Source organism: Ylistrum balloti, unplaced genomic scaffold (assembly GCF_031769215.1).
Source record: "Ylistrum balloti isolate Yb309-2 unplaced genomic scaffold, AGI_CSIRO_Ybal_v1 Utg370336, whole genome shotgun sequence".
NCBI classification, from domain to species: Eukaryota; Metazoa; Mollusca; class Bivalvia; order Pectinida; family Pectinidae; genus Ylistrum; species Ylistrum balloti.
In genome coordinates, this window is record NW_026782243.1 from 455,499 (window position 1) to 479,738 (window position 24,240).

Here is a 24,240-nt window from a genome sequence, read left to right on the forward strand (position 1 = left end):
TACAACAACTAAATTCTACCGGCGGTCATATTAAACAACGTAAGGAATTCCTAAATCATATCTAATACACACGAACATGCCACACACATAAATGTGTGTAAAATAGGGGAATGAATATCAGTAAGTGACCTTTCGACAAGGTATTCGTCAAACAATACTGATTACTTACAAATTATTTAAATATTCTATTTTGTCGGGATATGACGTAAACGGAGTTTTATTTTTAAGCGATATGAAAAAAAAGATTAAAAAAATCCGAAGTATTTCCAGTCACGTGTTGATTTCGTTGTGGGGATTGTTACTATCAACACTTCCCTCCCAGGAAGATTTGTTATATAGAAACAGTGAATACATTTGTTAATATTTCCTGAATGGATCAATGTAAGATCTCCATTTTTTATCAGTGTCCACGTCACATTAGTGAGTGGTATCCTACAAAATTTCAACAACTTTAACTTCCTGCATTTTAAGCAATCGTATTTTCAAAAAGTGCACTTCCAGTGCACAGAAATCTCTGCCAACAGTATAAGTTCTCTGCCAAGAGACCAAAAACGATGTACATTTTAAAGAAGTCACAGAACGTATGACCCGTTTCTCTGCCTACATTCCATGACCTTTTTTCTTTATCATATCTCCTCCACGAAAACAAGTGTACCTTTGATGATAAACATGATTTGAATGATTTGTTTCAGTTTCGCGGTCGTCATAATGACCTCTTTCAGATATACACTATAACTTTGTGCGATATCAAGTTGGACGTGTTTGGTGCTCGTTAGTTTGCCCGCTGGTTCCAATGCTGTTCATCTTACACTAGTTTGGCAAAGTAACATTATTTATCTGGATTGACGATTCACGCTTATTCTTTCGGAACACCTTGTATTACTCTCGCTTTTTCTTTCGGAACACGTTGTATAATTCTCGCTTATTCTTTCGGAACACCTTGTATTACTCTCGCTTTTTCTTTCGGAACACGTTGTATAATTCTCGCTTATTCTTTCGGAACACCTTGTATTACTCTCGCTTATTCTTTCGGAACACGTTGTATAATTCTCGCTTATTCTTTCGGAACACCTTGTATAATTCTCGCTTATTCTTCCGGAACACCTTGTATTACTCTCGCTTTTTCTTTCGGAACACGTTGTATAATTCTCGCTTATTCTTTCGGAACACCTTGTATAATTCTCGCTTATTATTTCGGAACACCTTGTATTACTCTCGCTTATTCTTTCGGAACACGTTGAATTATTCTCTGTGTACTTTTCTGTTCGAGTCACCGTGTAAATTTTTCCTTTCGTTTTTATTTTACTCTAGTTTTATCGAATCTGAATTCATTTGACATCTTGGAATTTCTTTTGTTGTTTTGTAAACAAAAATAGAATACTGTTGACCTTTTTGATATTTGAGTTCAAATTGACGAAGGCAGTGTATTACTATTCATTTATATCTGGGACAATTAAGGTAAATATACACTACATACATGTAATTACAAAAAATAGCTTGCTGTTCATAGGTCAGAAACTTAAAAGTAATGTCACTTAGATAGGTTTCGTTGAAAGGAAATATAGACAACGGTAAGATAAACAATGAACTCCGCGGTGGACAGTCACAGGACAAAATGGTAATATAACACATGTCAGCAAACAGAATGTTATGGGTTAAAGGTACACACAGGGAGATTTTAAGTGACGCCATGACAAAAATGCCAGCAGAACCCTAGTTTATCGGTATTGTCTGCTGGACAATGGACCATTTCATCCAATAATGTGTAACAAATGAAGCACATTAAAAAACATCAAAATGATTTGAAAATATAATATCGAACTTGTTGTGGTGATATAGTTGTGTTGAGGAATTATAAGCAGCTGTTATTCTAAGTTAATTCGATATTCGGTCATACAAGCTAACCACGTGTATTATTACAATACCCAACTTTAGCACTTAGTATCTTAGTAACGGTAAAATATTGTATCCTATTCATACCCTGTTATCAAAGGCATACCACCCATTACATATCTGTAGGTATTACACACGTACAACGCTCTCGCGGAGCTAGAATTTTGAAAAAAATTAAACACTTGAACTCGTTTTATGCTTATCTTGTTAACTGGAAAGACATGGAGGACTAATTGTTGACGAACAATTCCATTCGTCAAGTTGACTATCCACTTTGATGATTACTTTCTCCCCCATACCCAGATAAGTTTTATTAATTCCTTATCAGAAAACTTTATTGGCCATGTCCTACATACTTCATCATCAGTCATTCTTAATATGTATTTGTGGACATCTACTCATATTAATTATGTACCGAAACAGATTTCTGATGTCTGTTTCAATTCACGCTTTAATGAAGTTAAGGTTATTCGGGGATCTAATCGTAATTGTACACGTATTTGCTGTTCATATTATTTCAGTCCAGACTGAAAAAAAAGTTTTGAACTAGTTTGAGGATCTATCTATTGTCTAAGGTAGTAATTAAGCAACGGTTTTACATATTTCTCTGATTCTTAAGAGGACAAAATCGAGGCAAGAAATGATTATTACAATAAATAATGGAAAAACAATTTTCAGAAACCAGTTTTCTCCTTCCTTGCATTTGATGCTCGTTACTTTGTTTGAGTCTTGCGGTTCGTTTCATCGTATACCATGTTCTCTTTTGGGGAACGTGCCATTGCTTATATCGACTGTCAAAGATTTACATAGCGGGTGTCGTCGATGAAGCAGAAGAGGCTTACTCTTGCGGAACACCTGGTCTTATACTTCTAGTGACCTTTTTGTGGGTCTTTGTAATTTGTTCTTTTGTTCATATATTCCCTTATGTTATTGAATTCGAGTTTAGATTAATTTTGTTGTTTTGATAAGTAGATCAAGAAAAATAGACCTATCGAAAAAAAAACAAGAAAAAACACATGATACTACAAACATACACTGAGGCCTTGATATATACAAAGATTGCTGCCATGCATTTCAAATAGCAATATGAATGTATTGGTGTTCTTATGAAAAGCAAACGGAAAGATTTTTTCTTATATTTATATAAGATAAATATTTCATCATTTCCCACAAGGGAGATAGGGAAGGTAGGCAAATAGTGCCGAATCACATAGCCCGAATGAGATTCGAATAAAAAATAAAAAAAAAAATATATATATTTAGAAGTGGTCGCTATAGCCTTTTCATAAAGAATGATTTTGTATTTGGTAATCAGATATTGTTTCAATAGTGTGTCAAAAGCAAATAGACGTTTCTTTGTAGGTTATACAACTCTTGAAGGTGGGACACTCTATCGCTAACACATATCATTAACGTAAACATGTTAGGCGAGTAATGAACAAGACGACCAGCTTTTATTCCGAGGAGACTGGAGCCAAAAAGTATCAAGGCCTGGGAATATAACGTTTGTTTCCTTTAAAGAATGTAAGGACCAGTTTTATGGTGACCCCGATATAATTTCAATAGTATAATCTTGTAATGCGTACAACATCGTGATTTCTACTCGTGACGCCCTTAACCTTAAAAGAGGGGTGAATATGTGAGGTGAACATGATACAATTAAAGCAGTATTTCAAAGAGAAAGTGTAACAGTACGTGTATATAATGTGTACCTTTAATTCCAGTGTATCCTTGACAGATTGATATCAATACCCTACATCTACAGATGATACCTTACACAAGTCTACCTAACAATAAAGATAATTTATGTAATCAGAGTCAGATTATTCTCATATGAATAACGCTTTCTTTAGTCTGTGTATTCTGATCCTAAAATTAATGCGCTGACAAAACAAATACATTTTCATCTATTTTTTTCGATTATGTTTTGATAAATTATAAGATTATTTTTTATGCCGAATGTGTTGGATATAAAGCCAAACGCACCCTTATTTAACTCAAAGTCCTTATTATCAAAAGATAGGAATCAAAAGAGAGCTGCAATCAACAGAATAATTGCGTAAATTTCCCTTTGTTTTGCAAAGCGTTTGTATATTTCATAACAACGGTAACCTAGCTGTATTTAAAGATCTTGCAGAAGACAAACGGATAAATTGATCATTCAAAACAAATTTAGAGGTAAATGCAGTAGATCCAAAGAATAAATTATACTTTCTCAAACAGCTATTTCATCCTCCGAGAATTTCTTAGTTTTGCTAAGCCATCAGTTTAAAGCCTAAGAGGCGACTGGTGAAAATCAAAAGTGATAAAAAAATGTCAAACTTCAGATTGGCACGTGCAATGTCGTAATTTCATTTACGTCTGATAATTTTAGAACAACCTTGTTTACTTGTGTATATAATGAGTCGTGCCACAATTTGAATTAACTAAAACGTGATCTGAAGGTTACAGTAAACCTCAGTGACTTACAACGTCCACCAGTAGTGTCTACTACCTCCAATGTCCAAAAAATGTACTAAAGACCCACAAATGAATAGCAACTTTTAATGAAATTTAACAATATTTAAAGTTAGACAAGCTATAAAATTCATTATTACATACCTTCGAAATATTACAAGGAATTTTTACAGATAGATGACCAATCAGAGTTTAAAAAAAAAAAGAAAAAAAACCTATGCATATATCTCGTTGATATGAATTATTGCAAATATTTTATTATACAAATAAATTTAAATTTGAGTAGAGACATATATACAGGTATCTAAATGTAAGTACTGTCATGTTTTCAGTATGCCTTACACAATTACATGTCTGTAATGTGTACGAAGTCTTAATGTATTTTGATAAGATCAGATTGAATCTGTTAAACGTGATGTATGTAGATCTCGTGATAATGGTTTGTTCACCTTTTTTTTTCTTTTTTTTTTCTTCTTCAAAAAGTGTATCTTTTTTTAAACAAATTACATTTGTATTCTGACATGGATTTTATTTAATCTTTAAATCTAGATTTATCACGTGTTGGTTATTTACTGAAGAAGTGGACATTTTAAAAATGTTTGTTTAAAAAAAAAAAAACATTATTTGTTCGTTTCAGATTATTTTCTTAAAACAAATTAAATGAACGGTGTTCATGTCGGATAGAGTATTTAAACCTTTTTAGAGTGTCATTTTAAATGGCAAATGACAAAAATTCGACACCGAAATTGGCTTCCTTTGTTATAAATACACTTAAATATCTATTCTTTCAGATCTATAAAGACCTATTATACGGCGGGAGCTGTATCAACTGACAGACACGAAGTATTCTGAGGTCTAGAATATAATGAGTGTACCCCCCTACCGTTCACATTAACAAGGAGTCGTAGAGATTAAGATTGTACAGATAATGACAAGGTCCTGGTCTGTCTATTGTGTTAAACGAAACGTGTAGAAATTCAAACACGCATCAGTTTCGATAATACCTACCAATGTTAAGAATTTGTATTCTCTTCATAAAATTCTTTGCACCAAAGAAAGTGATTTGATTTCATTGTCCGGATATTTAAAGATTATTTGTATAATTATAATGAAAGTGTTTTAAAAGTGCCAAACCAAATATAAAGAATAGTTATGTTTTTAATAAAACATAATATTATAAAATGTTTAACCAAGCGCAATGAATAATATACCTATAGGAATATATATAAAATATTCCATTATCACGGTCATATTTGAGAGTTGAAAAAATAAGACATATTTAATTAATAGAAAAAAAACCACAAAAATATCCTTAAGACAAAATAACAAAATCATGAAATCGATTCCTTGAGTAAACAATTCGAAATTAGAAAAAATGCAAAAAAACAAAAATAAAAAAGAAATACAAAATAAAAAACAAAAAACAGAAAAAACATAAACAAAATATACTTTTGAATAAAGTATTACATCTTATGTGGGAAATATTCGTGAATTCATGGATCAAATCGCTTAAAGTTTCTCAATAAGTGATCAAGACACTAAAAAACAAACAAAAAGATGTAGTTGATTAATTTCAGCATTGACTTAGCAGAGTCTTACCAAGAACAAGGCTCTATAGGTTAATACCAGTTGTTTCTGATGCAAAAATATGTGTAACGTTCTGCATCTTAATACAAACAAGAGGATAACCAATAAATGAAAAAACAACAGATTTTTTTTTATCTTCTCAAGAATGAGTCTGGCTGAATAAGAGAGTGAAAACACCTATTATTGAACAGTCTCTCATTCAATCAATAGAATTCTATCGACATTAACATTCTTAACAATATTAAATCCTGTGTTGTGAGTTTACCATTTGCCGACATCTAGCATGAAAATTGTGATTTTGAAAACACGATCTTGGATATAGAATCAAATGCGACATGTAAACAACATAATTTCGGGATACAGGGATGTTGCTGTCTTTAAACGGAAAGTTCACAATAATGAATACATCGAAATCACCAATCTTATCGTAGTGGAAAGATGTCCCTGTTAATATCATCATAGTCAAAGAAGTCGGCGGCTGATGTTGAAAAGTGTCGTGTCCTGAATTTAAAGTTCTGGTGTTTATACAAATAAGTAATAGACATTGTAAGTATTTTTTTTTTTGTAATTTAAAGAAAAAAGTCATCAATATGTCTGAAATTTACTTAGACTTATACATATATTGCTCTGATGTTCCTAAATTGAAAAAAAAAACTCCCCTACATCATACAGACAATGGGCTGATCAAATTCCACTTCAATAACTCACCATCGACAAGAAATCTAGAGACTAAGACAACAAAAAGAAAAGAAAATTATTTTTGAGCTCTCGTTTCTAAACGCTTTTCCATATTAGACATTTGCTCGAGGAATCTCAGACCGACATTGCTGGTTGGTAGTGTAGACGTACGCGTCACTATTTGTTAATACCATAGTTCATCAAATTGTTTCTCCGCTAGGAATACCGTTATATGTGATATTGTCTTTTCTTATGACTGTACACTGCAAATCAAATACGAAACTCAATGTTGAACCATAAATGTAAAATTCATTCCAATACTTTCTCGTTCAAGCAAACACAAATTAAATATGAGGACCACAACCATGAGAAATAATAAAACACGAATATTGACTTAGTGTTGACCTTAATGCTTCTCCATATTTTGTTTGCTCTCCAGGTGACTCTAAAGCAAACAACTGCTGTTGACCAGACCTCAAAATTGTTTTTTTAAAATTTACCTCATTTCAATACCTACAGGGTGTTTTACTATAATGCCACAGGATCGTCTCCAGCAAATACACATGATGAATGGTACTATAGGGTCTATTGTAAAAAGTCATCCTGCTGAGAGGCACTTGAACTAGAAGTTGTTGGTTGGTACATGTTTGATATGTGCCTTAGTATGGTTCATATCGAATTCATAGCATTTTGTTTGAATTTCTCTGCCATCACTAATTAAGGTGAATAAAACAATACGAAAAGGTGTTAATGTGAATAAATTATGAGTATATTATGATCGTTAACATATTGTCTTGGTCTGTCCATGCGTATTATCAAGGTTACCGATAGTGTCACTTAACTACACTATACAAAATAATAGGTCAAATATAGATACTCTTACGTCTTACCTAATGATAGGTAATTTACATAAAGATTTCTAATTTGTAATCTTTGACGTGATGATTATATTGCTATGGATGTCTAAGTCATCTTTTGGAAAAGTACATCGTTACCATCCGGATTTTGTTTTGTCTACATTCTGTTTACCATCTCGACACACTAGTTCAGACTTTAGTGTACATAGGATTATAGTGCAGCCGAAAAAATTGGTCGATTCCGTACCATCTCGTACACTATGCACGTCAGTGCTAGTATGGTGCATACTGGTCATTTGTCTGATGAAGGTAACCGTGTAGTCATCGAAACGTCATTATCTAAACTTATGAAGGTTTATGTTACAAGAAATATAGGGTGATTGTTTTAGTCATGGAAACGCCACACTCTTCTGCTGGTTGTGTTATAAAAACTTCTGTTATAAAGGCCTTCAACAAGAATTCCAGTCGACTAAATCACGTACGTCAAATTCCTCGGACGTCTATTTCCTTTCATCATTTCAATACAACCAGTTTTCTTTTGCAAAATTCGGATAGCCATTGTTACACTATTTGAGTTTGGTCTTTGTTTGAGCCCCGTAGGGAGCCTCATTTACAGCTGTTAATTTGACCACGACATAAAAGTTTCCGGTAAGACATTAGTATGAATATGTTGGAACATCTTTTGATACTTTAATAACAATAAATATGGTAAAATACAACGAAAAATAAACCAGTCTATTCACTTCCAAATTAATTGTAACTCCTACAGTAGCAAAGTGAAGGACTCCTAATTATTTAAACGGTTCTGTAGCGTCCTGTACGGGTGAAGTCTTAATTTGATCCAAACATGCAAGCTGATTTTTATATTATGTTACTTTCAGTGTTGAAAACTTCAGGGGATAAATTAAGGAAACAACACTGCAAATAACAATATTTTTACGAAACGCAATACAGTTGTATACAAATGTACATTTAGAGGAAAAGTACATTTGAGGTATATAGTCATGTATCCGTCGATGTGTTTATTATCTATGGTTTTTCAATCTACATTGCGAAAGTCAGTTGGTTAAGGTATATTGTTAAAATTATCTTTGATATAAAAGTAGAAATATTGTAATGATAACGAAAACCAAAAGAAAATAATGATAATCAAATATTTGTCTTCCTTCCGAAGGTGAATAGATTCATTGTATATACTAAAACCTTCTCCTTATTCTGAATGGTGCCAATATCATCAAAGCAAATCGGACATTATTATTATCGTAGGTAGAATTTACGTCATCCTCAGTTATGAAATGTTGATAAGATTTAACCGAAGCACATATCATTATTTCAATATATCTTCTTGGTTTACCTTACAATGACCAAGTGTTAAATCAAGCGAAGCCGACTAATATATACTGTTACCATCTTTTATTATTACTATTTTCTGTAAACTGTTTGCCATTTCGTCGCAATATTTTCAGCCTTAGTGTACACATACATAGAGTTATAGTACAAAAGAAAACGTTGGTCATTTCCGTACCATAACTTACACATCATACGTCAAAGCTAGTGAGCTTTACACTGATCCTAAGGAAAATGATCAGGTAGTCACACTCACACCTTCTCCTTGTCGTGTTACACGAGCTTTAATTCTAATCTTTCAAATGATTTACCAATCAATCGTAAATGAACGTTTGTTCCCTACTAACTAATGATAAAAAAAAATACTCTACAAAATTGGGATTGTTTCAGTGACGTCATTCATTCATATGCAGATGATAGGTGACACTGCAGAAAACATGAAGTATATTTGTTCTATTTGGAATTTCCAACACATTTTCAATGATCTCGCATTTCAGCATGTTTACCGAGTACAAAAGCTCTCTATCAAGAAAAAAAAACAACGTTTAAATAATACCAGTCTCTTGAAAATCATTTAGTCTCGCCTGGATACGAAGAGTTTAATCAAGCCCTTCCTTTCTACATAAGAAGGCCTAGTATGACTTTAATAAGAGTTCTATTCTATTTAAAGGGACTGTGCCTTAAGCAAACTTAGTTGAATTACTGAATGTTTTCACTTAATTATTAAAATGACAGCATTTCACATGTCATTTTGTAAATGCACTGATGATATTGATCATGGGCATAGTAAAAGCATATATATGGTAATTATAAAGCGAAGGCCCACAAGGTTGTGTATATCCGCATGCTGTAGCATGCTTCATGATGCCAGCAGATTATAGACATCATACAGGATCAGTTAAAAGATTCATGTCACTGTGGGTCAACATGGACACAGTAATATGATACTCTATACGGTCACACTGGCGAATATACACAATAAAATGTGACCATCGTTGTAGGACTGGTCGAACAGCTCAGTGAAAACTGGTCTATATTTGATAAGATAGGCGAGGCAAACTTGACCTGTGGAAAACACCATACCACAAAATCATCAAGTAATTAATTTCTTCCGCGAATTTGTTCACATATTTTGTTTTATAATGATGCAAATTATTGTAGGGTTGGTACTAAGATTTAATTATATTTCATTTTTTAAAATCATAATGTATGACTTCAAAACATTTTGAAAAAAAAAAATGTTCCAAGTAATTAATTTGGACTGTAAATGAAATATTTACCTGTAGGCTGAACTATTTGGTCCGATTTATTAATATAAAGATATACAGACAGACATAAAAATGAAAACTGAGAAGTAGTTAGTAATAAAAAATTTTGACTCAAATTTTTAGAAATATTGATTATTTAATATTTAGCCCTGAGTTCATCTATGTGTGAACTCACACACTGTGGTTTGTATGCTTGTTGGGTCTATCGCCCTGTGAACAGTCAGAGACATTTGGCAGCTGTTAGCTACCACGTTCAACAGCCTTCACGACTCGGTTGTTCAGCTGACGTCACACTAGGCCGTTCACTGTTGAATAATACTTTGAATGTGATAGAGAACGCAAAACAGAGATACATTTATGTGAGGTGTTTGGGGAAAAAAAGTAGAATATGACAGAGGCTGTGATAAGCAAAAATAATTTTGGTTTCCAAGGTGACTGGTATTGAAGACAAGTATTAGCTGCATACGAGGTCACATGGCCGTAAGTGATCGCAGCATTATATGTACAAAAGGTGTTTTAACAGAAAATTTCCAAATCCAGACTATTCTTAAAAATAAACAACACCTGAATATCAATGCTTCCCCAAAAATCGACCTTTCCATTATCTATCAATATGTCTACCCTGTTCACAAATATGCACCCTACGATATTCAAAATTGAGAAACCTCTTCATTAACTTAGGCCATAAGAGAATGCCTATACATCAACAAGTTATTATCCTAACTCATGATCAAGCCATTAAATTCTTCAGAACAGGTAGCCATGACTTTGCCCTTCAATTGTATTTTTTGAAGACTTGATGTTTCTTGATATCCGTTGGGTATATCCTCTAGATCTTGACTTAAATGACTCATTATACTACCTTTATAATAAATTATGTATACAGCAGTCGGATCTCTTTATCTCGAACTCCTAAAGCTCGAAGACCCCGTTTATTTCGAAGTATTCTGTCTGTTTCGGCCAAATTTTTCACCAAACAGTCGATCCCACTTAATTCGAATACTCGAATTTCCAACGGTTCCGCTAGCTTCGAAATAACGAAGTTCGACTGTATCTGTGGGTACCGATTACATCAAGTTGTTTCATTGGTGTGATAATTTCTATTATCAGTTATAGATAAGCCCTTTCATCATAACATAACAGTTTTGCCTGTAGTATATAATTAACCACTTCACGACAAGTGTCCAATGGTATGAGTGTATTGAAAATTGTCAAAATCTGGCCGATAATTCTGTCTAAGGATGCATGTGCCGTAATTGCTTCTAATTGTTGCCAAGCGAGGATATCGTACATTAACTTTGAAGGGTTTTCTAACTGTCATACTCTTTTACACAATGTTGCTGCAAAATATAGAATTATGTTATTATACGCGTAAAATTTAGATTATTTAAACAATTTAAACAATTTAAAGAAGATTTAACTTTGCATAAAAATGTTTATCGGCGAGACTTGCTTTGTGTGAGATAGAACGTAAGAATTGTACCAGCTAACCCTATTACACGGTTCTTAATAAAGGGACTTGATTCGTGTTCTAATCGTTTCTATTCTTTCGAAACAACTTTTTTATGATGTCTCCTTTGTCTATTCCTCACTTTTTGCCTTTTAGTTGAGAAAGTGCAAAGAGGACTTAGTGTTGAAATTATGTTTACGAATCCCTGCTTATTGCACCCCATAACGGTAAAGTTTTCCTGTTGTAATGTGGGGAATTCATTTGGGCACCATTTTTTGTTTGTTTGTATATTTCAGTGTAATAACATTATAAATTCGGTGCCAGTTCGGCACTTTTACCAGGAGACTGACATTAACTTACTTCAACCTTCCACAAACACATGCAATCAACATATGGAAGCCGTCCTTTTGTGTTGAAAAGACGTGAAAAGTGAGAAAAAAATCATCCACAGGTTACTGATTTTTACATTATTGTTGTTCGCGTGTAAAATGACATTAACTATTTAATGTCATATTACTGGTATGAATCTTCTTTGAACTTTGAACTTTTTCGTATTTTACATAACTTCCAGTATCATTGTACACTGCGTTACAGCTTAGAAATTCGATAGTTGTGATTTATATAAGTAACTGATAAAACACTTGAGAATCGTGCAAAAGTGTTTTATGATAAAGTGATAGACGAGAACAGCAGTATTAATAATCTTTATTCCCCTGAAATATTAATATATGATATCACACCGATACAGTTGAGTGTTTGTATATACTGCTGTGCAGGAGAGACATGTAGAAATGTGATCGATAAACATTTCTCTCAAGATTATTAATCCTTTATACTTATTGACTTTGTTTTTGTATAATTCTGAACACTATTTACTTAAGATAAATATTCATTGATTTTATTAACTATGGTACCAATTGTGCAATCACACCTGACGACGTTTTGTTCCCGAGGTTTGCCGTAACAACGCATGTCATCTTTATACCTATATAACTAGCAGTGCTGGCTCGATAGTACATAACATTCTCGTCGATTTTTCTCATTAATAATTCAATATAAGTAATTACTACATTTATTGGATAATTCGTTTGGTTCAATTCTCCTTCCTTTGTTATTTATGTATTACTTTCTTCTATATTCAAACAATGACGTTTTTCGAACTCTCATTTTGCACGTTTGATTTTTACCTTCATTTACGAGTCCTGAAAGCACGAAATATTTGTTTGAAGCAGTTAATTAAATCATTTCGAATATCACATCAATATTTTAAACTATTATTGAAAATCAGCAATCGGATCTGTGTGATTCATGTTTTCTATATAACAAGGAAATATGACACTCAGGCGCCAAAAAATTCGAAAACTTAACTTTCGTTCTGGTTTTGATGCTTTGAAAGGCACGATGACAAAAGTGATTCAGAAACCAGACATAGTATGTCGCTGTACTTATCCCAACAAGCCTCAGAATAGGTGTTCTTGGAAATATGCATTATTTTCCCTCAGTGTTCTGAATGTTTTCTTGAATAACAAGGCCTTTTGGTTTTCGAGGCGAACCTTGTATCTAGCCAATTTCCTTTTCTTATCAATTAAAATGCAATAAAATGATTCTTGATCAATGAGCAAAGAACAATTTCAAAATTCTAGTTTGGACATCTGATTTAACAACCGATATCACCATTGCAACCGAAAGATATCAATCCTGAAAACTTGCTTAAATCCATAATTAGACGATGTTCTGTCGAATGTCTTTTTCCAAAAATTCAAGTGATCCACACAGTCAGCATTCACGTATTTGAAATGATTTGTGTGTGTGTGTGTGTGTGTGTGTGTGTGTGTGTGTGTGTGTGTGTGTGTGTGTGTGTGTGTGTGTGTGTGTGTGTGTGTGTGTGTGTGTGTGTGTGTGTTTGTGTGTGTGTGTGTGTGTGTGTGTGTGTGTGTGTGTGTGTGTGTGTGTGTGTGTGTGTGTGTGTGTGTGTGTGTGTGTGTGTGTGTTGATAAGTCATGCCAAATTGTGTTTAATTCTAACTAAAAATTTCTAAAGTTGTAGTCAAATACCATTGGAACAGAAAAAACGTTGAAAGTGTTGACGCTAAAAACTAAACCACGACATCAACTACTCCGTCGTATATTGGAGTTCATATGAAAAACAATGTTCAGAACGTCAAATCAAGCACTACACTTTTGGCAAAATGTACAACTTATGTTAAAAAAATGTTAAATGGGAAGCATTTATGAGAATACATTATTTTTAATTGAATGTAAACCTCAAGCTTTATCCTTCCTAGCGTACGTTTATCACTCTTGTAGACTCGAATGGAATAGTTTGTTTGATACAGTTCAATTCATTATCCGACATAAAATTTGACAACTTCAAATCTCGTTTTTAAAATTCTTATTCAGTTTTGTATCTATACTTTAGATAAGCATATTCTTTTATCACTTTTTTTGGCTCGAATTAAAACGGATATCGGCTGTTATTGAAATTCAGAGATGAATCTTACATGACTTGTGTATATAGAATACATAAATTATGTTTTATTTATACAAATATTTCTGGGCTATACGTTTCATCACAATAGGTTTAAGAATATACATCTCCATCGAAAAACAATATCAGATAATACATATACTGTCACAGCAAGAAAACAAAACAGCAACAATAAAAAGGGAAAAAATCTTACCTGTAAAATATACAATGAATGCAATCAAGATTAATCTATATCCTTCCATATTGTTGCCGGAGACGTCTTTTTCACACCCCGAACCCTTACTCCAAATAGATATATAACATAGGGTGACTTTAAGTTATTATATTTTAAATGCCGAAGCTTCCGACGTCATCGCCCAATCTGTTTGATTATAGCTGAACACCCAAAATAGAGTCGTAGTCAAATTAAGCATTGTCAACTTAATAAACCGTTAAACGAAATACTCGGATTAGATTCTAAACATTTTGATACATATGAAACAATGAAATCAACTGTTTCTAGTTCGGGGATATTTCTGACTTTTTATAATTCAAGCTATTCTTTTTTTCAGTTTCAAAAAACCTAATAAAATTATCATTTACGTTGAATGTTGTTAAACTACAACAGCGTTGGGCCTAGTTCCTGATATTGTGGTATTTAAATATTCAAACATAGGAACAGAGAATACCGTGTTATAATAAAATAGATAAATGTATGGTGTAACACCTGATATCTTTTATCTTTTAACGCATACCGAGGTCCACATACAATTCCCGTCTATTTATGGTTCTTACTTTCACAAGAAATATTACTTACATTTGTGCAATGCTGAAAAAACAATGGTTTTAGAAAGTGTACATTAATTGCCTTCGTATGAGGTATATAGTCATATTTATTAACATCAAAAGACATGAATATTGCAGAAAATATATTTAAAAAATGGAAAATAGATACGAAAGACAAAACCATCAAAATTGTAAAGTCTACATTAATATATATGAATACAACAAAGGTAGACAGGATACTTTAATGTATTGTGTTCAGTACTGACAAACAGCATTCTATGATATTCTTGGTTCTAAAAAAGTCCAAGTGTCTTTAAAACATCACAGTGCGACATAAGATATTATATACGACCCCAAACGTGCAACGCATTAAGGTCGAAAACGGACGTCAGAAAAGAAATAACTGAACGGTGGACAGAGAAAAACATGAATGAAATAGCATAATAGGGGACTCGAGAAATATTAACGAGACACTTCAAGAGAAAATAATAGGCAATTTAAGTTATAATATGGATATGAAAAGAGCCGAGGGTTTGAAGAGTGTCAATGAGTAAAACAGGTAAAGACTAGAGACGGTTCGACAAGGTTACAACCCAATAGCTGATGAGAAAGAAAGCGAGAAGGGGCGTGGCTAGATAGCAAAGAGGCGTGCATAGATATCATCGCGTGAGTAATGACAAAAGACAAAAGCACGTGCAATAGGAGTAAAGATATGTAAATATTGAATTGTCAATGATTCAAATTTCTGAAAGACACAAAAAAGCGACAAATGAGAAGGAAATATATATATATATGTGTTTAATGGTATGATATAGCATTATCAAACCAGATCTCTGAAGCTAAAATTCCTAATATAGAACGTTATGATTAAATTAGTTAAATAGCGACAGGATTTAATATCTAAAGATGTACTTGGCGTTTTTCTGAAATAATGAAATGAGTGACAATTGTAAAATTCAAATACAAGTTATTGGGCTAGTGCACATACGCATACAATTTTTGTCATTTTCTCGATCAATTTTTATTTTTATTAATATGTTTCCAAACTTAGGCTTTTCACTGACGTGTCCTTAGAGGAAGAAACATCTGTACGATGCATTTTAATCTACTATTTGACTCTACATTATCTAAGGTGTTATTCACTTGTGTGTTTTTTTAGCTATAATTGACGTTGTGACAAAGTGTGGATTTTCATCAGCTTAATGTACTTAATAATCTTTATAGGTGCCTGGTTACTTCGTGTCTCTAATCACGAGAACTCATCACATGTTGTATATAGTGTTTGTATGCATACAATATCTAAATCGTCCAATACACTAAGGTCTATTTTTACTTTATAGTTTGCGATTTTCACGGGTTAAATTTTTCGCAATTTTCTTTTTAGGATGATTGAACGAATGAAAAATTCGCAATCTGAATATAAAAGAGCATGCAATACACTCGTGTCTCATTACTTCGTGGATTAAATTTTCGCTGTCGCGTTAATGTAACGCGAAAATATCATAACCGCGAAAATTACCGTCGGTACGGTATTCGAAAAGTATAAAACAATCTTTCAGCATATCAATCTGTGTCACTGCAGTCTTTTAACGTGTTAGGCATGCACAGTATGTATAAATGATTGACGTTTTTATAGAAATGAGATTATGTCTAAAAGGGATTTCATCTCTCGTGAAGCGTTTCCCTTAATACCTGAATTAGCTAATATTTGGATCGAAATCATGAAAACCTCATATATCGTGTTACAAAAAAATGTGTGGAAAATATATAATTGAAGTATGCATTTCATTAATGAATATTGTAATTATCTCTCGTTAAAAGTATATTTCGCTAATTTGTCAATTATCAATGATAAATGTCATTTATCCACTCCACATCATGACATTATAAAGTGTCTGTTACACAGATTATTCACAAATGTGCTTTAAATATAGATCTAATTTATCTTGAATTACATAGTCAAGTCTTTATTGGGGAGTAGAACAATGTTGGACAGGGAGCTTATGATCGACCCAATTACGTTCGAGCAGCGCGATATGCACGTGACTTCGTTACCGTTTCTTTGGTGACTGAAAGTTGTGTGTGATTCCGTAAGAAGGACTGCTGTAACCACTCAAAATAAGTGGACACCGAAAACTGCTCTATATATCGTTAAGTAATACCCCCACTCCCCCACCCCCACCCGTCTATTTAATACCCTGTATTTCTAAGCCTTATATTCATGTTCTCCAACGATTATGCCATTGGCGTGACAACGTAGGATTCGAGTAATATTATAACCAGTCGGTACAAAAGCAGTAATGATATAATCCTGAATTTTGAAACATATGTGCCGACTCAGCAAAATAAAAAAACATCGAAAGAAAAGTAAAAAATTAGATTGAGAGAAACACTAACCTCATATTTCAATAGATATCGTAGTTTTCATAAATCATATACTTTTGGTGAAGAACGTCGGGCACATTTGTATACTCTAAACGGCGCTACCATTAAAAAGAAATCAAATTAGGTATTTCACATCGATGTTTGCTATTGTTAATAAAACTTTTCGTCAATAGATCGAGAAAATTTGGACCGAAAACAAAACGTTCATTAATTGCCCAGTTTATTTGAAATTATTTTTAAGTTAAAACATTTGCTTCAGAAGTATACCACGGAAACGGCGGTACTGGTGGTTATATTTGATTAAAAGCCATTCTTTGAGTAAGATCAATACTATGTCGGTATCTGGTATTACTGGTACAAATTGTACTTATTTTAAAAAAAATCGTGACTGAATTAAACGTCTTTCAATGACCAAAGTCAATAGCCTTTAGAATTCACCAACAAAAAGAACTTGACAGTTAGTGAGAGTTTTGGAACAACGGAAAGTTTCAATATGGTGACGTTATTGAAATTCTTTTCAACCAGAACAATGTATTTTTGCATGAAATCATAATACAACGCATCGTGATCTAGAGGTCAGAGGTCACATAAAATGTTTGATGTATGATACATATGTTAGTCGATTTTTTCAGAATGTTATAAATTTTCTTTCAAAAATAACTTATCTACATATTGATTTAAGGAAAGCTGTCTTCTCTACTCTTAAATTAGTACGAATACTTATGTTTAAATGAAGTATTTAGTTGTGCCTCGGCTCGCTCTACCCTTGTGACAGCCAATGAATTATTTCCGTCCCCTATTCATTGGGCGTCTATAATCTGTATACCTACAAGTGTGTTTCTCATGTTGTATTACAGACCGGGAAAACTAAATTAGATGTTATCGTGTGTACCTTAAACAAACAACTTGGTCATTCGGAAGGAGAATGGTGTGTTAATTGACGCCTGACAGAGGTTTTATGAATACTTGTATAGAATATGTATTGAACTAAGAAATTAATTGATTAAATAGGTACGGGTTATTACAAAAATAAATAATTATACAAACGAGGAGACGAACTGGTCCTAATAATGTTTACAGTACACTGTTATGTAACACCTTTTCAGTGTATCAAGGTATTTTGTTAATGATGATATCGCCTGCAGTCGAAAATCATCGCAGAAAAAAAAATACAACAATTTTGTTTAAAGCTTTTCTTTTCTTATCAGAAGTCACCAACAACCATCGGTCTATACAAGGGTCACATCTCGCCAACAACCATCGGTCTATACAAGGGTCACATCTCGCCAACAACCATCGGTCTATACAAGGGTCACATCTCGCCAACAACCATCGGTCTATACAAGGGTCACATCTCGCCAACAACCATCGGTCTATACAAGGGTCACATCTCACCAACAACTATCGGTCTACACAAGGGTTCACATCTCACCAACAACCATCGGTCTATACAAGGGTAGTATCTCACCAACAACCATCGGTCTATACAAGAGTCACATCTCACCAACAACCGCCGGTCTATACAAGGGTCACATCTCACCAACAACCATCGGTCTATACAGGGTTCACATCTCACCAACAACCATCGGTCTACACAAGGGTTCACATCTCACCAACAACCATCTGTCTATACAAGGGTTCACATCTCACCAACAACCATCGGTCTATACAGCGGTTCATATTTCACGTACAACCATCGGTCTATACAGGGTTCACATCTCACCAACAACCATCGGTCTATACAGCGTTCACATCTCACCAACAACCATCGGTCTATACAGGGTTCACATCTCACCAACAACCATCGGTCTATACAGCGTTCACATCTCACCAACAACCATCGGTCTATACAGGGTTCACATCTCACCAACAACCATCGGTCTATACAGGGTTCACATCTCACCAACAACCATCGGTCTTTACAGAGGTTCACATCTCACCAACAACCGCCGGTCTATACAGGGGTTCACATCTCACCGACAACCATCGGTCTATACAGATGTTCACATCTCAAAAACAACCATCGGTCTATACAGGGTTCACATCTCACCAACAACCATCGGTCTATACAAGGGTTCACATCTCACCAACAACCATCGGTCTATACAGCGTTCACATCTCACCAACAACCATCGGTTTATACAGGGTTCACATCTCACCAACAACCATCGGTCTATACAGGGTTCACATCTCACCAACAACCATCGGTCTATACAGGGTTCACATCTCACCAACAACCGCCGGTCTATACAGGGGTTCATATTTCACCAACAACCGCCGGTCTATACTGGGTTCACATCTCACCAACAACCATCTGTCTATACAGGGGTTCACATCTCACCAACAACCGCCGGTCTATACAGGGTTCACATCTCACCAACAACCATATGTCTATACAGGGGTTCACATCTCACCAACAACCGCCGGTCTATACAGGATTTCACAACCCACCAACAACTATCGATATATATACAGGGTTCACATCTCACCAACAACCATCTGTCTATACAGGGGTTCACATCTCACCAACAACCATCGGTCTATACAGGGGTTCACATCTCACCAATAACCATCGGTCTATACAGGGTTTACATCTCACCAACAACCGCCGGTCTACACAGGGGTTCACATTTATAGAAGTCATCAACAACCGCCGGTCTTCAAGGGTTTTTGTAACATCAATATGCATGCCTCGTTAGCATAATGTATGTGGAATATATATATATATATATATAGAGAGAGAGAGAGAGAGAGAGAGAGAGAGAGAGAGAGAGAAAATTAATGACTTAACATGACAAACAAATATATATATATATGTGTGTGTGGTAAATTCAGTAATGTCTGTGTCATTTTATACTTTATAAGAAAAGTTTATTTTGGATGAAAACTCTTAGTACAAGATATCGATGCAACATACCATGTGCGCAGATTATTTATTATCATCATTTTGTAAATATGACGTATACCTGAGATGTAGTAAGCATTGTTTTAAACATGACCTATATGATAACAAAGCATTGGTATTAATCCTTCTACAATATACAGGTATATGAGAAAAAAAACTGTGTAAGCAATTTAGAAACATGATTATTTACTGTTTACTAAATATAGCCTGCCCGTCACTCAGAATGCATTAAAATAATTATCTCTGTGTGATAATGGTTAGATATATAACCTTTTCACAGTGTATCGTATCATGGTAATGACCTTAAGGAGGTAGTTAACCTTGGATTTTTAATAACCCGTGACGTAAGTAAGATATATTTATATATCTCTCACCCATTTACCTAAACTCCTAAATGCTTAACCGTTTTCTCTTTTATATATGTAGAACAAAAGAATTCATATTAAAATTGTAGAACAAGTCACGTGTACTACTTAAAAAAGTAGGTCAAAGTATACGGCTGGAATATGATAGCTGAGAGGCGTCGTCCCTTGTCTAGGTACAGAATTATTCAAAATTTTGTCGATTTTTTTTTTCAAAATGTGATACAAAAGGACGAGTGTCTAGAACTATGATAAATTAGATCAAAGATGTGATGTTGGTTGGTTGACTCCTACCGTGTCTGTGTATCGTCTCACCGACGAATGTCAGTGTTCTGGCGACGTGTGTTATTAGTGGTTGATTGACTGATTGACAGGTTTTCCGTCTCCTTGACTCCTACCGTGTCCGGGTATCGTCTCACCGACGAATGTCAGTGTTCTGGCGACGTGTGTTATTAGTGGTTGATTGACTGATTGACAGGTTTTCCGTCTCCTTGACTCCTACCGTGTTCGGGTATCGTCTCACCGATGAATGTCAGTGTTCTGGCGACGTGTGTTATTAGTGGTTGATTGACTGATTGACAGGTTTTCCGTCTCCTTGACTCCTACCGTGTTCGGGTATCGTCTCACCGACGAATGTCAGTGTTCTGGCGACGTGTGTCATTAGTGATTGATTGACTGATTGACAGGTTTTCTGTCTCAACGACTTCTCCCGTCCTGTATTCCCACTCAGCCCACATTCTATTTTTACAGGTAAAAAATGTGGGCTAGAAGGAACTGGTGTGTGTTTCAAAACAATGGATTTTAATTGCCCTAAAAGTATAGTCTCTTTCATAAAAATCAGTATAGTTTACATGATATATGTATATAAGGGTGAATTTATGATATTCTCTTATAAATTTTTTACTAAAATGCATTGGACAAATATTTCACCAAAATATAAATATTCTCCCTTTAACAGCAATATTGAAATAAAAAAGCACAGTAAAACAATATACAAAACGTTTATACTCATCCTTTTTATTTCAATATCAAAATATATAAATTCGTGATAAAGAGTTTTTCACTCATCTAATTTTAATTCAAATGTCATTCATTAAAAAACACAGCACTGAACATATCATACTAAAATTGAAAGTTGGAATGTGTGTGTGTGTTTTTTTTTATGTAGGGGGGGGTATGTAATATACATACATAAGAATGTGTAACATGCATCATCATCATCATCATCATCATCATCATCTTTACAAAAATATCCAATCCAACAGTTGTGATTAGAGGTGCGATGTACGTTGTAGTTGTAGGTGGAGGGTAGAAATAAAGAAAACTGTAAGGATCTAGGAAATGATGACGGGCGAAATTATGCTTGGTCGGAGTTTAAAAACAATTAGTAACGAAATAAAATGAAGGTGATTAGCTAAGACAAGTGAATCGAAATACCACGATTCATGGGACTTAACAGATTTAATTGGCTAAAAATTTGGATTATCGAGACGAAAAATTATGATAATACACACATATAGAAGATTGGAATGTGAAAGAAGAAGTATTATCTAAATAATCATAATGGGCACAGAAACCATTAACAAATTGACGATGGCGTCCATTTCTGTGTTATATCTGACACCACAGAGCAGATCTGACTGTTTATCAGAAAAAGTTATAGGTTAAAACTACGTGTATTGAACACTGCTAATCTGCCTAATTTTGCCACAGTTGAGTAAGAATCCAAACTCCTATAGAGGAATGTGATCAAACGTGCAAGACCTTAATCATGTAAGCCTGCTTGGAAAATCCTGTAAATTATGTCAGATTTGTGCGTTATCAATGTTTTCAGTATATACTATAAGTTGTCATATATTTTAATTGTTAAAACTTAAGTATTAAGTATTGTACACACACACACGCACACACACCCTCACACACACACACACACACACACACACACACACACACACACACACACACACACACACACACACACACACACACACACACACACACACACACACACACACACACACACACACACACACACATATATATATGTGTAATTTTTAGGTGCGTTGTGTATCGATAAAATATTTGAAAAGAATAAAACGGGCGTTACCAAGATATTATGATAAACGAATCGCCTGAAGATAGCCGTTAGGCCTGAAAACTTTAGCGGAATACATTTATTGTGTTGATTTTTATCATTTTCAAATATATATATATGTGTGTAGGTGCGTGTGTGTACTGTAAGGTAAAGTCAATAAAATGAATGAATGAATGAGTTAGGAAAGGAACACTCTTGAGCTTCTGCGGTCCTCGTCCTCGAGCATGCGCACTCCGATCGTAACAACTCTTTTTATACGATTAAAAACTCATTAATATTATTTATTATTTAATAGAAACAAAGAAAAAACACATTTCGTTTGATACATTCAAATCGTGACTCACATCTTACACATGTTTCATATACGAGAATAACATAACAAGACGCCATACTGATCACCATTGTGTAAAAAATTACAGTCTTCTCTTTATGGTTCAAGTTCTACATTTAAATGTTTAGTTAATCTGCCAATCGTGTCAAAAATAGAAAATAATTGCTCATTCAAAATATACAATCAACGCCCACGTCGTTGTGACTTCCAAGCGGAAACGTTTCGTGTTTTTCCGTCAAAAGTGCTTGACAGCTATTTGACACAAGTGCGCGAGCTGATGATAGTTAAAAAATGAAGTTTTCCAATTAGAGAAATGGGTGTCTTAAAAGATAACATTGTTCACACCACCACCACCACCACACACACCCTACACACACACACACACACACACCATCACCACCACCACCACACCCACACACATACACACTAACACACATACAAGCCCTCACTGAGTCCTTCAAACATCCACACATGTGAAATATTTGTCTGTTTTGTAAAGAGTCGCCTCAAATAATTTATATTCGTGTCCACTGTACCGGTAACTACATTCCAATGTAATAATTGAAATACACTTATTAAAGAAATAATCAAATGTATTGGACATTTTTTTTTACAATTTACTATGCCCGATTGTGTGATATGCGATTCTACTACAGATATCGTCTTAACAATAGATAAAAAAAATATTGGTACGCAATACCGGAAAGGGGAAAAATAGCAAGTACAAGGGGGAGAAAAAAGGACTGGAGAGGGGGAGGGGGATATTTAGATGAAGGACCGACGGAGTATTCACAAGATCATTGTAGGATGCTATTCGCGAATTAACAAATCGAGCAGAGGAAAAAAAAATAATGATAAACATTGTATTCCCTCACCACATTGACAGGTCATGGGTGACAGACAGATACCTACACGGAATACATCGCTTACATCTAAAAAATATATATGCATGTATGACAGATATAATTGACATGTGTTCGGGTTTTTTAAGCATAATGGGAGATGCAGGTGATATTTCATTGTTAAATGCTAATGACGGGATATATTCTAGAATAATAATCAGGTCAATTCTATAAGTTTTCTGGATGTAAAGAGGATGAGTGACTTTTGGATAAATGTAATTAACACAGTGATAAAAGATATTTCTCTGGGTTACGAAACTCACGATTAAGTCCACTTCTTCCTGGAGTAATCAAACGATTAGGATGGGCAGGCTTCCACAAGGCTACAGCCTTAATAACCATGTCCATTTATCAGACTCGGGCAGTTTATTGGGAGAAAACATGGGCTTAAGTCCACTGACTTGTTTTTACTTTTGGGCAATCTAGGCTTTGTGCCATTTTACAAACGATAGTGGCACGTGAGCAAATGTT

The 24,240-nt window shown here is 34.2% G+C and overlaps 1 protein-coding gene across 1 annotated transcript in view; it reads right to left on the reverse strand.

Moving 5' to 3' along the window:
* Positions 1 to 24,111, reverse strand: part of LOC132553565 (dentin sialophosphoprotein-like) — a 37,705-nt gene extending 13,594 nt beyond the window's left edge. Inside the window, exon 1 of the mRNA XM_060217820.1 lies at positions 24,033 to 24,111. Within this exon, the coding sequence (XP_060073803.1) occupies positions 24,033 to 24,111 (79 nt within the window). The remainder of the gene's footprint in view (positions 1 to 24,032) is intronic.
* Between the last annotated feature and the right edge of the window lie 129 nt (positions 24,112 to 24,240).